Here is a 17,971-nt window from a genome sequence, read left to right as displayed (position 1 = left end):
GCAAAGTGCGCTATCACTTTTTGCCTTGGTTTTGATAAAAAAATACATAAAATATACACTTTGGGAAAAAATTATGAGGCGCTACTTGGCTAATTCTGGAAATCTGAGTTCTACTCTTTCACAAACTGCTTTTGATTGTTGTAGAGCCTAGCCTAACCAAGGTTTCAAATGTCGATGTCGATAGAAATGTCGAGGTCTCGATTTTACGGAAATGTCCACGGATATTTCAAGAAAAATTACGAAAATTTTGAAAATTGATGGAAATTATTTGAATTAGTAAATAAAATTTTAATTGTGGCTAAATTAAGATATATTGATCACTTTTAAAGCATCCTATGTTAAAATAGTTTACCTATGGAAATGTTGAAGTCAATAGAAATGTTGAAGAATATATGGAAATAATTGAACTAAAAATTAAAGTTCGTTGAATTATGTTATATTTATAATTTTTTGCAAAGGGTTATATTTCTAATTTGTAATCCAATTTAGGATTTAGTTACATAATCGAAATATAAAATTTTATTATATACAAATCGTTATAATACATGAACTAGGACAAATAATTTAATTAATAAAAAAAATACGACATTTAAGGATCTAGTGAAATTGTGCTTGGTATTTGGAGGATAAGTTTGAAAATTTTGTAATTAAATTTGAAAAGAAGAAGTATGGTAAGTTTATATCAAAATAAAAGAATTCAAAAATAAAATTCAACTGGAATAAAAAAAATCGTTAGTTCGAGATATCTACCAACTGATTAGTATATGAAATTAAGTATTTTGTATGGGAAGATATATTTAAAAGAAAACATGTAATTTAAAATAAAGAAGGAAGGAAGAAAAAAAAAAGAATATTACGCTTAAGGGAAAGGGAGCGTGATGTCCCACATCGATTAGATTCATAGAAGACGAGGGGTGCGCCTGTTATAAAATGCTCCCTCTTTGTTTCTTTTTACCACAACTACAGTGTTCTCTCTGATTTGGGCCATATTTATATTAGAGAATAATTAAAGAAAATAAAACATGAAATAATTTCAATTAATTTAGATCATAACTAACATTCCATAGAGAGGTTGATTAAATTAGAGAATAATTAAAGAAAATAAAACATGAAATAATTTCTATTAATTTAAATAAAACAACGTACAATGAGTTCTATTAACTTCCTCTCTTTTTTCGAGCTTGAATAACTTCCTCTCTTTTTTCGAGCTTGAAGGGAGTTTAAACTCGCTAAAAACGTTAAAGGAATAAAATAGATGAAGAATAAATGAAATAACTTTAATTAAGACAAGATTAACACTAGAGTTTTCAAAAATAAAATAGAATAAAAAAGGAAAAATAACTACAATGAATTTTAAACTAAAACTCAATGATAAAGCTCTTCAAGGAATTGGGAATGAATGACAATGGTTGCTGAAATGGAGTGGGAGGCTCTCCTTATATAGGACTCCAAATTGGTTGAACTCCCCCCACCAAAAGAGGAGGACAGGGTTGACAGGGGTTGAGATGCATCAAACAACTCAATTTAGGTTCATTTTATTCCAACGAAACACTTGTGAAATGACTCTCGTGCCATCCATAAGTGAAACACACGTTTTGGAAAATATGCCAACAATTCACCAGGAGCATGGTTCCTACAACATAGGTATTCTATGAGTTTTTGTCAAGTTTGACTACGTTTTACTCCAATTTTTCTCAAAACACCCTATATTACAAATTACCCATAAATATTCTCCTTATATCATATTTTAAAAATATGTAAACATTTTTAATTTAATATGAAAAAAATGTTCGTTTTATGGTAAAACATTCCTCAACAGTCACGTTTCTATGGCAAAAAGTCAAACCTAACAGGTCACACGGTATACAGGCCACGGAGTCCTCCGAATACCTTTCTTAACTGGGTGAAGGTGGGGTGGGGGTGCCATATTAGTTGGTGTGCGTAAGGGTTAGGCATTGTGAACGTACCAATTGTTGTGTGTCTGGCATGACAAATCTTTGATTGTAAAGGTCCGAACAAAAAACACCAATAGCCAGTAAGACAGACGTATGATGTTATGTTGGTCTTCCATGACAGTTGTGAACAGTAAAAAAGTTTGGATGAAAAAAAAACTGTTATAAATGATGGGGGTGCATTTTTGGCCGGAAAAAATGCTATTTTTCGGATTTTGTAAGTTTTATGACAATTAAAAACTGTCGTGAAAATCGAAATTTCAATGACAGTGGAAAACTGTCACGAAATGGTGGAGGCGTGATTTTGGCGGGAAAAAACGGCAATTTACGAAAATTTTCATGCTTTTATGATATTTTATAATCGTCAATGAAAATAAAAAAATTTCAAGTATTCCATGACAATTACCTAGACCATCTTGAGAATGTATGTCATACAAAAACAAATGATTTTGAACGCGTTTCATTTCTGGCGGAAAAACTGCAGCTTTGTTAACGATATTAATTATTTCGAGATTGTCCGGTCGCATCGAGTATAGACTTAATAGTTTCCCCAAATACTCCATGAAACAAGTAGAAAATGGTATTTGTTATAGTGGTATGCTTATTTGCGTAATTGTGCCCTTCCTCTCTTCAGTCCTGAGTTTGAGCTCTATGAATTTAAATTATTTTTTCAACCCTCTATTAATACATTTTTATAAAAAAATTATATAAGTTAATTATAGTTTCACCAAGCATTCCGTAAATAAAATATTCATATTTAAATTATACCCTGATTTTTTTTTATTGGAATGAAAGGTAGTCAACTTAATCGAATGGTTAGGAATTAATTTGAGTTTAAATTGGAACTATTTTGGTTCATAAAGCTTTAAATTTTTATAACATAAAATTTTGAAGTTTAGATAGAAATTTTTTTTAATTAAATCTTAGTTTTTAGAATTTGTTTTTTAATTAGATTCTTGTCGCCATTTTGCGAACTTCTTTCTTCCTCATCTGTTTTCGATGTTCTTTTCAAAAAACCAAAAGTTCATTATCTTCCTCGCGCCGTCGTTCAAGATCCGTTACCTAGATGACGCAAATTCACATAATCGATCGCCGACACTACAAGAATTATGAGTTTTTTCCAACGCTTTTATTTTCGACGCTGGGCAAACATATTTTTCCCGATCAAAGAATAATAGTAGAGACTCTGCCGACTATTGAATAAAATAATCAGGAAAGGAATATATTTTTCACGCTTTTATTATCGACACTGGGTGAAGTTACTCTTACCGACGCTTTTGCCTAATATTCGGGTAAAATTTTGTTTTTATATATGTAAGGGTGTTTTCGTAATTTTGAGTTTTTTTTAAAGAAAAAGAAAAGAAAAGAAAAGAGAAGTGGGAAAGTGAGATGTGTGTGTTGTGGAGGAAGCCACGTGGAGATGAAAAACAAAAGAAAAAAAGGAAAAAGAGAAGAAAACGAAAGAAAAAGAAGAGAAGGAAAAAAAAAAGAAACGGAAGAAACGTAAACGAAACAGAGGAAGGAGGATGAAATTGAAGTTGATTCTGAAACCGGTTTGAGGCTGGGAACTTGACTTTGGTAAGTTTTGGAATTTTTAAACCCTGAATTTCTAGGATATGGACTCCCTTACTTTGTGGGTTTGTGAATCACAAGTTTATTTGAGATTAGAATGAAATGGTCTATGAGTTTGTTGCTTTGCCTAGGAGATTTCTTGAAATAGATGTTGAACTTGGTTTTCTATGTGTTTTGATCACAAATTTGGGTGGTGGTATTTGCAAAGAAGGAAAAAAAAGGGAAATGGAACGGGAAGAAGCCACCGTTTGGGAAGAAGAAGATGAATAATGTAGAGAAGAGAGAAAGACTATGTGTTGGGAATTAAACAAAAAAAAAGGAAAATGATTGGAAATTGAAGCAAAGGAAACGTGAGGTGGGTTTTGGTTGGAAATAAATTGGGGTATAACCAATGGTTAATAACCAAGTTGGAATTTGTGTATTGTGGGTCCCATTTGTAAGGAAAATGAGAGGGAAAGAAGTGTAATTGGATTGTAGAGAGAGAATTGGGTTATTGATTTAATTTATGGTTTAATTCGAAGAATTGTAGAGTTTAATTGGAAATTGAGTGTGAATTGAAATTTCATTGGTTATTATTTCAGGACGATCGAAAATTGGAGCAGCGTACCAACCCAATTCACCTCGTTCATAGGAATTGTGAGTGGTTATTTTACTAATTATTTTAAGATATCTATTATAGAACTTCAAGAAAATATATATTACGTATGTTTGATTATTTCTGCTCAGAAATTGAGTTTGCTGAGAATTTATGAATGCTTCTGAGAACATAGAAATGTTTTATGATTTTCTGAGAAACTGTTGTGTTTACTGAACATGATTAGAAAGAAATATGTTTAAAAGTGATTTGAGAAAGAAATGTTCTTAGAAAGAAGAAAAAGAAGAATTTTAGAACTGTTTATAAGATTGAGAATTTTATGCAGAAATAAGTTTACAAACCACCATATTGTTGTATCCAAGTGATTACTCGTATGCTATGTGAATGTGTTTCTATAGTATATCCAGAAATAGAATTATTCTGCTGTGTGTATTGAGATTACTCTGCGCCAGTAGACCAGAATAGAATGTGGGTACATATGCGGTGTTGAATTTTCTTAACCTATTTTAGGTTTGAAAGAAGATATTTGATACGTATTCAGAAAGTGTTTTTAGAAAGTATATGTTGTTACAAGTTATGTTCAGAAAATTACTTAATTTTAGTTGCTCAAGTTATTTGAAGTTTTAACGAGAATGTTTATTACTTCAGCTTTATGAAGCTCATCTTAAGAATTGAAATTTCAGTTGTTTTTATGGAATAAGTTTTACGAAACTATTTTCTTAATAAAATGCCACTCACTGAGCTTCCAAGCTCACTATTTATCATTGTTTTTCTCCACCAGGCTGCACCTGAGTTTCAAAGAGAAAGCCGACCAGTTTCTGCCACTCACCGTCTCAGAATTTGCATATCATTTTGTATGTACATCTAGAATGACTTATACTGGAATAGTTGTACCTTTTGTGGTTGTACAACATGTTTAGAAGTCGTGGCCGAGTAGTTATTTTCGAAATGAATTATGTTACACTTTATGTTTTATATGTTGAAGAATAATCTAAATTAGTATTAGAAATTTAGAAAGAAATTGACTAAAGACTTGGTAGATGGTTGGGGGTCTGTGGTCGGCACGACTTGTCTTATAGTTAGTAGGTGTTTAGGGCGGGTCGTGTCAGTTTGGTATCAGAGCAAAAGAAAGATCCTGTATAACATGAATAGATGATGCATTAATGGTTTATGTTATAATTGTGTGATATGCATGTCATTTTATTTTATTACGTGAGGGCAGAACATGGAGGTTTAAAAAATTTGAAACTCAACATGTCCCTAGTAGGCAGAATACAATGGCAGAAGACATAGTTGGTGAGTCTAGCCACCATCATGTAGATTCACAAGAGGATATAGTTGATCAGGATGAAGGTGTAGATGGCTGGGGGATGGTTGGGGGTTTGTGGTCGGCACAAGTTGTCCGATAGTTAGGTGTTTAGGGTGGGTCGTGTCAATATATTACCATTACCGACGACGATTTTTGAAATAGTCGGGAGAGGTCTATATTCCCGACTATTTTATTATATAGTCGGACAAAATTTTTCTTAATTTTTTTAAATTACCACTCCCGACTATTTTTAGAAAAAAAGTTGAATAGTGGACTTTACACCAATATTTTAATAAATTGTTGGTTGCTATTGTTTTTTTATTTTTTTAAATATTACAATTCCCGACTATTTTCGAAATATTCGGGACATATTAATATTCCTGACCATTCTAAAATAGCATCGGTAATATAGTTTTTCTTAAATATTACAATTCCAGACTCTTTTGAGAAAGATGAGGCTTCTAATGTTGGGGAAGAAGATATTGAGAAAGATGACTTCTGTAACGTCCCAAGTTTTCGAGTTATTTTTATTTTAAGATTTAAACCGTGCATTTGGATTTTCCTTTAAGCTGATAATTAAATTACTGGATCTTCTAATTTCAGAGATCTATTTTTGGGTAAATTAGAACTTAAAGTCCAATCTCATTAGATTGAGATGAATTAAGTTTTAATTTTTTTTAAAGAGATTTTTTTTTACTAAATCTTAATCCAACGTTTAGAGAATTTGATTTTCCGTTTTGTATTTTATGGTTGGGTTTTGAAAGTTAATTATTTTTCTCAAATCCTTTTTAGAGTGGGATTTCGTTTAACACAAAGAATTATAATTTATTTCAAATTTATTCTAAATTATTTTCTTTCATTTCATTTTGTTTTTTTATTTTATTCTGGCTTGACGTGAGTTTGTTATGAATTTTAATTCTAATTGCATTGGTGTTTTCGCTTGGGATTTTCTTCTAAAAATCGTTAGTTTTAAAGAAAATTAGAGTTTTAGTTTTACCCACGGCCTCTTTTTAATTTGGGTCTTAGAAAAAAAAAGGAAAGAAAACAAAACAAAAAAAAGGAAAACCTAGACCATCTTATCCTTTCTTCCCCTCTCTTTGTGACCAGCCGCGCCACCCCCCCGCGCCCCCCCCCTTCCCACGGTTTTCTTCTCCAGTGAAATCACGCAGCCGCGCCCTACTCACTTCAAAAAGTCGATGACCCACGACAGCTTGAGTGTTCGACGACAGTTGGTTCACCTCCTCGGTGGGTAGCTTCTGCGTGATTTCACGGCGACTTCAACGCTTTTCATTGATTTTCTCGGCGGCTCAGCTATCCAACGGCAACTCACGAACCTCGAACACGCACACCATCCTTGATGTTCCTTTAGTGATTGACTCGACCCGCAGCAACTTCCGAAAAGCTCGACTTGAGGTGCGTTTTCTTCCTTCAGCTTTGACCCGCGACAACTTTGTTCATTGTTTGGTTCTTGTTTAGTGTGTAGAAATGGATGAAAAATAGCAAATGGTGATAAAGAATAGAAGGCACAAGAGCTTGATCGTAGAAATATGTATTACGGATTTAAATCTATTTATGAGCTCTCTTGTCCAGTCTTCTACTGCACGTATATGGACACTTAAATAGTCATCTCCTGGTGCAGAAGTGATAGAGAATGGATGCCTGTATCCAGTGAAAACAATCCCAATTTCAAGCAATCAAACTTCCAAACCCTATAATCAACTTCTTATGTTAAAATATGAGATATTACCATTCAAATTTTGGTATATCCGGGCACTTAACAAAGAGATACATTCCACTTTTGTACTTGAATCCCGAATGTTTCGCCAAGTATAGTGCTAGAACGTTTCCACTATATAATACTCCCTGAAAAATTCGAGTACAACCGAAGAATTTGTTTAGTTTGCTTGACCGAACTTCCAAGATAAGATAAAAGGGTTGCAGATCTCTGTACCTTTTTTCACACTGACTTTATGGTAAAATTCGTGGAATTTTATAATAAGTCTATCACTCACATACAGAAGTAATGGGACTGCAATGTACATCCATGTCTGCATATGAAGATAGATGATAAAAGGATTCTGAGATCATTGCTATGATTCACTGATTTGTTCAATTTAAACTATGGTTTTACTCACTAATTACAAAGGAGAGATTATTCATCCTGATAATCCTATGGTTTTGATTATACATCCTAAACTTGATATTATTAACATGGATGAAGGTACTGATGTTAGATAATAGTGATACGACGACGATGTACGTACTGTTCTCTTGTACCAATCCTGAGTTAGGTATATGAAGTAGCCATGAAGTTAGTTAAACTTTAAACTACACTTGCTATATTGTTAATGAACTGTTGGATACACATGTTGGTTCTTGTTTAGTTCTGAACACGTGGGATTAAATACTGTTTTCTGGAATTGATGGACGTGTTTCCAAATGGTGTTTACTAAGTTGCTTGCTTGGTTGTGTTCCTAAAAACTTATTGAATATTTGTGATGAGGTTGTAGGGCTAAAGCATGCTGAGTTTATATTGGTGGTTGTGGCTTTTAAAGCTTGTTGTTATGTTGTCGTTTGCTTGGTTGTGTTTGAAAAGCATGCTGAACTTTTGTGAGAAGCCTGTTGGATATATGTTCGTCGTAGGAGAGGTTGTGTTTCATTTTGAAAAATTTACATGTTCTGGTTATGGAAATATGTTTGACTGTTATAAGCTGAATATTGGCTGCTCTGAGATTGATGATGTGCTTCGGGCTAGTTGAGTTCATGGTTTCGACAAGAAGGTTTTCTAATTAATTTCTCATCATGTTATTATTTCATTATATAGGCTTGGTGCAGCTGATGGCAAGGATTTAGAAATAAAGGTCTATCTAATATTGAAACTTTGAGAACAAGACATGTAAGTGCTTTCATTCTTCTCAATTGAATAATTATTGGTATGAGTTAATTTGTAATTGATTGTTTTCCCATTTAATTTTTTATCTCTTTTAGTGGACTGAATGCATAGATGTAATTATTATGCCATCTTAGTTCATGGAAGTTATGGTTTTTAAACATAGGCTAACTTTCACCTTAACAATTTTTTGTAAAAATATTTGCTGCTAGTTTTATAACTCTAAAGCATATGTTGTCTAGTATTGTTTCATTAAGATATGTTAGAGTTTACAAATCGTCTCATACATAAGGCTTCCTATTAAACTATCATATGGAACTGACAAACGGTTCTTCAATTTCATCTTATGTAGAAGGAAACTGACATGTTGACAGCTTAAAATGTTGGGCTAATATAGTTTTAACTGTCTTAGCAAGCTCCAAATGGAAACGATTTATCACCTTGTTCAAGTATTCAGCTTGTGATATAAACAATAATATGAGTTTCTTGGACAGCCTCTATGAAGCTCCATACCCAGAATTTTCTTGCCTTGGCCCAAGTCTTTCATCTCAAATTCACTTATAAGTTCATATTTTATCTTCTCAATCTCGCTTTTATCTTTAGAAGCTATCAAGATGTCATCGACATAGAGGAGGAGTAGAACAAAGACATCACTAGTAAAGACTTTCTTCTATACACAACAATCATAATAATTTTTCTTGAATCCCTTTGCTATATACACAAGGAAAATGAGTGGGGAAGAAAAAAAAACAAATGTGTTTATTTGCTATATTTTAGGGAATATGAAATAGGAATAGAAATAAAAATAGGAAGGTTTCTATTTTTTCCATGTTAGTTTAGTTAAATTATATCTTATGAGAGTTGTCTAATTGTTAGACTAACCAAGTTAGATACTATATTTAGATATTTGCTAGCCTCCATATCTTTGCAAGTTTGTTTGTTTCTAGGAAACTTTTCCTTTTAATGACCATTATACGTCATGGTAGTTTCTTCATTGGGATGGTCCTCCCTACGATGCCTTTCATGGGATGATCTCCTGTTCTTGAAGTTTGACAACAAGTTTAATCATACTGTACATATTTGATGTACTTTGAATAAACCTTAAAATTAGTCTCGACCTGTAGTTTCTATCTTTTACATATTATCATCCGCAAATTGTTTACGTCATCATTTAATAAGTTGCCTAATATCAGGAAAATGGACAAATCATGGATGAAAAAATAGATTGTCTGAGGATTATGAGTTAGGAGTCGAGTCATTCATTGAATTTGGGTTCCATCATGCAAATGGTTCTAAGGTTATACGTTGTCCCTGCTTGAAATGTGAAAACCGTATAGATAAGGATGCTGCAACCATTAGAAATCACTTGTACGAACACGGTATTGATCGGAGCTATAGGGTATGGTTCTAGCATGGTGAAGAACATGCACCTAGAACAGATGAGGATAGGTTGAATGGTGAGTTCAATAAGAATCACGAAGATGATAATGATTTGTTCAATGTGATTGACATGGTTTAGACTGTTTATGATGGAATTTCACATGTACCGAAATCGTTTGAAAATATGTTTGATAATGCTAAGAAACCATTATACCCTGGATGTAAAAAGTTCATGAAATTGTCAGCTTTAGTAAGAGTATACAACCTGAAAGTACGATATTCATGGACCAATTCCAGTTTTTCAGAATTACTATTTGTAATTAGTGACCTCTTACCAGAATTGAATGAAATGCCGAAATCCATGTACGAGGCAAAAAAAACATTGTGTTCTCTGGGTTTGAATTATGAGAAAATTGATGCATGTCCTAATGATTGTTGCTGATATACAAAGGAATACGCACGCATGAACCGATGTCCTTATTGTAGTTTGGCTAGGTGGAAATTAAATAAGGATACAACTAAGGAGAAAGAAGGAGTTCCCACAAAGCAGTTGTGGTACTTTCCGATAATTCCAAGATTCGTTAGACTATTTAGGAGCTCCGATCATGCTTAGAATTTGACATGGCACAGTATCGGTAGGAAACTAGATGGGGTTTTGCGACATCCAACTGGCTCTCCCTCTTAGAGGTTGATAGATCACCTTTGGCCGGATTTTGGTTTGGAATCAAGAAATTTACGTTTGGGCTTATCAACGGATGGTGTTAACCCATATGGGGATAGGAAAAATAAATATAGTTGTTGGCCAGTGATAACTACAATATATAACCTTCCACCATGGTTGTGCACGAAGAGAAAGTTCTTGATGTTGACCATGTTAATTTCAGGACCGAAACAACCGGGGTACGATATAAATATATATCTAGCTTCGTTGATTGAGAACTTGAAACTTTTGTGGGAAGATGGAGTTCAGTGTTATGATGCGCACAAACAAGAATCGTTTATTCTAAAAGCTGTCTTGTTGTGGACTATTAACGACTTTCCAGCATATGGAAACTTATGTGGATTCATTGTGAAGGGTTATAAAGCTTACTTGATATGTGGCACTAACACTTCTTCAATACGGTTGGTTCATGGGAAAAAGAATGTGTACATGGGACATAGAAGATTTTTACCAAGATATCATCCATATAGAAAACAAAAAACAGCATTTAATGGTAGGCAAGAGCGTGCAAATGCTCCACAACCTTTGTTGGGAGATGCTATTTTTAGAATACTTACTGACATGAACTTCCCAAGGGGTAAGAAAGACAACAATAAGTTGAGCTGGCAAACTGCCAATAGGTATTGGAAGAGAAAATCGGCATTCTTTCAACTCCCATATTGGAATAAGTTGCATGTCAGACATTGTCTGGATATAATGTATATCGAGAAGAATGTGTGTATAAATATCATGGGAACATTATTGGACATTCCAGGAAAAGGTAAAGACGGAATAAATGCTAGGCTTGACCTGGTTGAGATGAATATTCGCACTGAATTTGCACCAGTAACGAGAGGGAAAAGAACTTATATACCTCCTGCCTGTCACGCATTATCAAGATAGGAGAAAAGAACTTTATATAAGACTTTGTATGATGTCAAAGTTCCTGAAGGGTACTCCTTAGGAGTCTTGTCTCTTTAGAAGACTTGAAACTCAACCAGCTGAAATCTCATGATTGTCATGTTTTGATGCAACAACTACTTCCAATCGCGCTACGCTCAGTTCTACCGAAGCATGTGCGATATACCATTATCAGGTTGTGTTTATTCTTCAACCGAATATGTTCTAAAATTGTGAATGTTGAAGAATTGGATAAATTGCAAGATGATATAGTGGTCACATTATGTCTATTGGAGAAGTACTTCCCACCTTCATTTTTCGATGTAATGGTGCATCTTACTATTTACCTTGTGAGAGAAGTTAAACTTTGTGGGCCTGTCTATTTAAGGTGGATGTATCCATGTGAACGATATATGAAAGTATTGAAGGGATATGTGCAGAATAGAAATCGTCCTGAAGGAAGTATTGCACAGTCATATATATAGTGGAGGAAGCTGTTGAATTTTGCACTGAGTTTATTTTTGGACTAGATGCAGTTGGACTGGGCTCTCAAAACAATGTAGGAGAGAGTCTCCGTGATAGGCCTTTATAAGCTGGATCATACGTAAAGCTGAGTGTTGAACATCTAAAAGAAGCTCATATTTATGTACTGGAGAACACTGAAGAAGTGGAACCATATCGAAGGTATTAAGATTTCAATCTCATAAGTGTCTTTCAGTTGAAGATTTTCATAACACTCAACATTTGTTGCAGACAACACATGAAACATTTGAAGAGGAAAATCCAAGTAGGTCAAATAATATGAAGTGGCTTGAGAATGAACACACCAGAAGCTTCGACAACTGGATACGTGATAAGGTGAACAATGTCCATAATTCAGATATCTTATACACTTGATAGGTATGCAGTATAATCAGATGTGACTTTTTTTTCCCTTTCCATAGGCGATGAGCGAAATTACAGACGGTAAATGCATTTCGGAAACCTTGCGCTGGATGGCTCATGGGCCTAACCCAGAGGTTAGGATGTATGACGGCTATAGGATGAATGGATGTTCTTATAGCACCAAAAAACGTGACAATATTAGAAGTTTCCAAAATAGTGGGGTAAGCTTAGTTGCCACGACAATTCAAGTGTCTAGTGCAAAAAATAAGAATCCAATAGTTAGAGACATGTTATTCTATGGGGTCATTCAAGAGATATGGGAGATTAGCTACAACACATTTAAACTTCCACTATTTAAATGTGATTGGGTTGAAAACCACAACGGCGTTAGAATAGACGAACTTGGATTTACACTAGTTGATCTAAATCGTATTGGACACACGTCAGATTCATTCATACTGACATCACAAGCTAGGCAGGTTTTCTATGTAGAAGATCCAAGTGATGTACAATGGTCAATCGTAGTGACACCCTCAATGAAAGACTTCAGTTACACTTATTCCGAGGATGATCTTGATGATTCTTCGCTGCACTATACTTCAATCTCGAAGGACATACCATCAGCTAAAGTTGATGAAAATGACCCACTATATACAAGAGAAGATTGTGAAGGCACATGAGTTGATATTTAATTATGTATTAAGTACGTATATACAATATTTTATAATTTTTTATTTGTTGTTGTGTTAATAAAATTCTAACACGTGTGAACTGTTGTCTTTTTGTTTTCCGTAGGCAATCAGTTCAAGTGGCTGGGATTGCTTTTAGAAACTTTAAGTACAGGCTCACGAACAAGTTCATTAAGCCATTCATAAACGACAAGGATAAATTAAAAGCTCCTCCGAAAGACTACTTGCATATTTCGCAACAACATTGGGAAGTGTTCGTGAAATCTAGATTGACTGAAGACTTTGAGGTACGGATAAGAATCTGGATACTTTGCACATCATTTATGTATGTTCTAGATCAGAAAATGTAGTACACCGATACATTAACGCCTTTATGCAAAGAGAAAGTGAGACGAACAGAGAAAAGCGTAAAAAACACGTGTATAACCATTGCATGTCGCGGAAGGGTTATGCAAACCTTGCTGAGGAATTGGTACGTTATATATTTATTATAACATTTTAAGCAATACTTATTAACTAAATTTAACTATGTGTGTAGAAAATTGATGCATCACATGAGAGACCATCAGATCGTTGCATCTTATGGAAGAAGGCTCGAACGAATCGCGAGGGGAAGATTGTGCATGAACCGACACAGAAAGTCGTAGAGTGTATGGTAAGTGTTATATTAATGTTTAAGCACGAATAATAATTGTTTGAACTTATATTTGCTGTTACAATTATAGGATGATCTCATGATAACGCAAGGCTTGGAAGAAGAGAATGTGGACAAATATGGGGATTTGTTATCCATCGCACTAGGCAGTCGGGATCGGCCTGGACTTGTTAGAGTAGTGGGTCGGGACATATAAAAAATCCAGTACTTCCATGATCCAACCAAACACTCAGCGCCCCCAGTAGGAGAGAAAAAGGTGGACATCGAAGAGTATGATCGAATGACAACTCTTGTGAAAGAACTTCAAGCAAAACTGAAGAAGCATGAAAAAGGTTCCCCAAAATCAAAACATGGCACGCCAGCTAAGAAGACTCCAAAAAAATCTCCTAAACCGAAGCGTACCACACCATCTAAAAATGCTCTAAAGAAATCTCCTCAGTCAAAGCGTACCACACCATCTAAAAACGCTTCAAAAAAATCTCCTCAATCAAAGCGTGGTACTTTATTGAAGCATGAGCAAGATGAAAAGGTTTTAAAAAAGGAGAATATATATGAGGTAAATTTTTATGTTTACCAAGTTTTCTTATAAGAAATATAATGCACGTAGTTACCAATACTTAACTAATGTTACTTTATGTGTTCACTTGAAGATATTGGACAAGGAAGAAACTTTGGAGTTCAAGGTAAGTGTTCACCAGCTTTTCAATTTAGGGAAACAAGAAATATAACGTCGTTAACTGCTTATAAATATTGTTTTCGATACAGGAGGGAACTCATTGTCGTGTGACACTTGGGTCCATCGATAATGTTGTCGCTGCGGGCACTATATTTGAATCTGGGAGGAATGATGGAAACGTGAAAGTGTCCATAGACATGGTGGTTGATGACGACTCTCGACTTCCAATTCCGACTCATGGAGGAAATGATATTCTCTCGCAAGAAATAGGTTCACATATATTATGGCCATAAAGTCTAGTCATATCCGATAAAGAGAAGGTAACATCTCGTAGTTGATTGTAAGAATTCATTAATTCATCGTTAACAACCATATTATCTTGAATTGAAGGAAATAAAACATTTGAGGGAGCTGTTCAGTTTGGCAACTGGAAAATCTCCAACACAACCCACGCCCGTTAGTTTAACATGATTAACTCGTGAGATAAACTACCTTGGAAGGGGAATTCAAATGATTATATCAAAGGATGTGTTCGGTCGTGAACATAAGTTGTTTATCATGGTGGATGATGTACAGAAGTTGTTTCATATGGAACCGACAACTACTCCATGCATTGATGCCTACACAACGTAAGCTAATCGCTTTCAAGTTGATTTTCTATTGGTTGTAGAGTACGTTATGTTGATCAATATATTGTTTTATTAAATACTGAACTTTCAACGCCTTTGTGTAGGTTCTTACATAGATCGTTGGGCAACGAAAATGAGTCAAGTTCGTACAAGTTTCTAGATGCTGGGGCCACTTCCATAACTAATCTGTCTAAAGAAAACCGCGTGCAAGTATTGACTAAAAGACTCTCAGAATTGGAGTTGAACCAACTGCTGATGTTTCCATATCATTCCAGGTAAGTTTTCGTCTTTGCCATAGATAAATATTTTGGACGTGCCAATAAGTAATTATTAACTTGAATTTGAATAGATCATTGGACGTTGATAACGATGTCTCCCGCAAAGAATATGACATTTTTTCTTGACTCGATGAGAAATCACCTGACAAACGATATTCTTAGTGTCATCACCATGTAAGTATACTGCATGCCTCCTCATGTAGTATTGAATATTTATTAGCATATATAATGATGAATTATCTTATATGAGTCACTTGGTGTAGGGCTGTAAGAAATATACAGATAAAACCATTTGCTCTGAAGCGTGTACCGGTAAAGCGTTTTTGGAGTTCAATTATTTGTCTGGATTTATATGTAACTTATTCATTGCGGTGTATTATTTATATGTTATATTAACAGTGCCCAAAACAACCGAATGCAATAGAATGTGGATACTATGTCATGCGGTTCATGCGTGACATAGTCTTCGCCCGTAACTCAACAATCCCATAATGTGTACGTATATAGCATAGTGTGAATGTTTGAATAATAATATATATTCTCACATTGTATTGCTTTGACTTTGATATAAATATGTATAGATGAAAGGGACATCGCAGTGTTACATACAGGAGCACTTGGATATGATTAGGAAGAAGTTGGCAGAGTTCATACTCTCGCACATATACTTTTCGTAGTATATGTGCTGTCTTGTTTTTTGGCTTCCCCATTCAAGTCACTCATTGTCGTTTTGTTGGCCTCCGCATGTTGGAGATTGAAAATTTTTGTTGAGTGAAAGATTTGATCGAATACTTTTGGGCAATACACTTAGCATGAACAACATATACTGTAACGGCATATTGAGGTATGGTTCTTGGTCACTGTTAACGCCTCATGTTATTGACTATATTCTTGAGTTGAAACATATCGTATGATCTTAGAAGCATGTTGTTCATAGTAGAATTATTCGTTGTGTCATTTACCACCCCATAAAGTTAGTTAGGCATTATTTTTTCATGTCTTCTCAAGGAATAGAGAATGTATATATATAGTTTTGTTTCATTTTGGTGTGGAGAAAGAAAATAAAATACATGGGTACTACATTGGAGGAGATCAGAATGATTACTAAAGCAATAAATTGCATTCAATTGAATAAGAGAAAATGATGTACATAAATATAGTGCAAAAGACAAAGGGTGATCATTCCCTTAATTTTATTATTGGGAGGGGAGGAAGCACTTAGTTTTCATTTGTTCTGTCCCTCCTTCAGTTTTAGTTTTTATTTTCTATTGTTTTTTTGCAAGTTAGCACTTTGGCAATAGTGGAGTGTGTTCAAACTTTTTTTTCTTGCATATTCTTTCCTTTCATTACTTTTACTAATTGTGAAAGCTTGTTCTTGCAGTGAGAAATGTGCTAGATAATGTTTCCGTTTCGTTTGTGTTTGTTAAAGCTATGTTGTTTAGATTGGTGTGTTCATATCTTGTTTCTGGTTGTCTTTCTCTCCCGTTTTGGCTACTTATGTGGTCTCTTTTGTGAATATCGTGCATTGATTTTAGGCTTGACTTGCTTATGTAAGATTGTGCAAGTAGCCAATTAAGACTTAGTGTTTATATGTGTCATGCATATAGTATAATGTCTCCTTGGATAGTTGTGTGGTTTAAAGTTTAGTTGGATAATTGTGTAGCTATCCTGCAGCAAAGATAGCCAATTAAGACTTATTGTTCATATTTATGTCATGCATATAGTTGGAAGTCTAGTGGGATAATTTTCTGGTTATCCTGTAGCAAAGATAACCAATTAAGGTTTAGATAAGTAGATTGTTTTTGTTTGTTAGTGTTCAACATCTGTGTTGTTCCTAAATCAGTTTTTATTTGGGTAAAGTCTTTAGTTTTTGAGAATTTCAAAAACTGTTTGATATTGCCTTTTTGCGTCTTTATTTTTGTGAAAGAAGGGTTTTGTGTGAGTGATTTGAAGGAAAGAAAAATATCATAGGTGCGTTGTGATTGTTAGCTCTCTGGCACTACATAAAGGCTATGAAAGTGTGTTGATTCCGAAGGTCTGAAATATAATTATCTTTTCTACTATGTTAACCTTTACAATGAGTAGAAAGATGAAGTAAACTCAGTGTAAGAGATTTGAAAGTTTAGGTTCTCCACTTTTGTGTATATTTGCCGAAGTTAGATTCGTGTTTTCTTAATTGTTTGTTTTGAATATGTTGTTCAGCATGTGGGAGCGAGAGTTGAAGGAAGCAGGGCCGAGGGTTTCTGTAATATGTTAGCTACATTTTGTAGTTTGACCTTTCATGTTTACACGGTATGAACTCTAACAACATATAATAGTAATATGTTAGCCATATTTGTTGTAGTTTGACCTTTTGCATATACTATTGTGAAATATTTGAAGTTTCCGTCTATTGCTTAGGTCTTCCAAGAAGAGCCTGGAGAACCACGACAGGTAGCTACTTGGAATATTTAAAAGATGACTGTTGGGCCATTTTTGGTTGGGTTAGTAGTTACTTGATATAGTTTGTTTATGTACGGGGTTGATGGATATGAAAAACCTTCGTTGATGTATATATAATTTACTATATGTATACACTTTATATTTGTAGGTGGGCTGGTGTACTAATGGATATATATGTTTTTGTATGTAAAATACGTCACAATTGACAGGTACATGTACAACTATGGAAAGCGATTTTTAGAAACATTTCAAAACAAGTTTATATGAAAAGTTACATTTATAAATGTCAACAAAATATGTTTCGTGACAAAAAAATAAAAAACATTTAAAACCGTTACTTGACAATTAAATGTTGACATTATTAAGTATATCATGATAGTTTTAAATTGTCGTTGTAAATCTTTATGTGACATATATCG

General features: G+C 34.2%; 1 protein-coding gene, 1 long non-coding RNA gene and 2 pseudogenes across 2 annotated transcripts; 3 read left to right on the top strand and 1 right to left on the bottom strand.

The window, feature by feature from the left end:
- The window catches only part of LOC148210734 (uncharacterized), a 57,936-nt pseudogene that overhangs the window by 28,268 nt on the left and 11,697 nt on the right, over window positions 1-17,971 (bottom strand).
- LOC148210737 (uncharacterized) lies at window positions 3,419-5,096 on the top strand. Its single transcript, XR_015791961.1, has 3 exons — window positions 3,419-3,530; window positions 4,106-4,160; window positions 4,901-5,096. It is a non-coding gene; the product is annotated as an uncharacterized LOC148210737 (long non-coding RNA).
- Window positions 5,397-12,863, top strand: LOC148210736 (uncharacterized; annotated as a pseudogene).
- Window positions 8,251-17,738, top strand: LOC148210735 (uncharacterized). Its single transcript, XM_088125854.1, has 13 exons — window positions 8,251-8,324; window positions 12,979-13,344; window positions 13,411-13,527; window positions 13,598-14,083; window positions 14,178-14,210; window positions 14,293-14,523; window positions 14,594-14,832; window positions 14,937-15,107; window positions 15,182-15,284; window positions 15,374-15,422; window positions 15,510-15,954; window positions 17,313-17,402; window positions 17,511-17,738. Exons 4-6 carry the CDS (start codon window positions 13,808-13,810, stop codon window positions 14,494-14,496), a joined length of 513 nt encoding a protein of 170 aa, XP_087981980.1. The 5' UTR covers window positions 8,251-8,324; window positions 12,979-13,344; window positions 13,411-13,527; window positions 13,598-13,807; the 3' UTR covers window positions 14,497-14,523; window positions 14,594-14,832; window positions 14,937-15,107; window positions 15,182-15,284; window positions 15,374-15,422; window positions 15,510-15,954; window positions 17,313-17,402; window positions 17,511-17,738.

This window comes from Momordica charantia (genome assembly GCF_013281855.1).
Source record: "Momordica charantia cultivar OHB3-1 chromosome 6 unlocalized genomic scaffold, Mcharantia_2.0 BLBB01000006.1, whole genome shotgun sequence".
In the NCBI taxonomy this organism is placed as follows: domain Eukaryota; kingdom Viridiplantae; phylum Streptophyta; class Magnoliopsida; order Cucurbitales; family Cucurbitaceae; genus Momordica; species Momordica charantia.
This window is presented reverse-complemented; position numbering and strand designations above follow the sequence as displayed.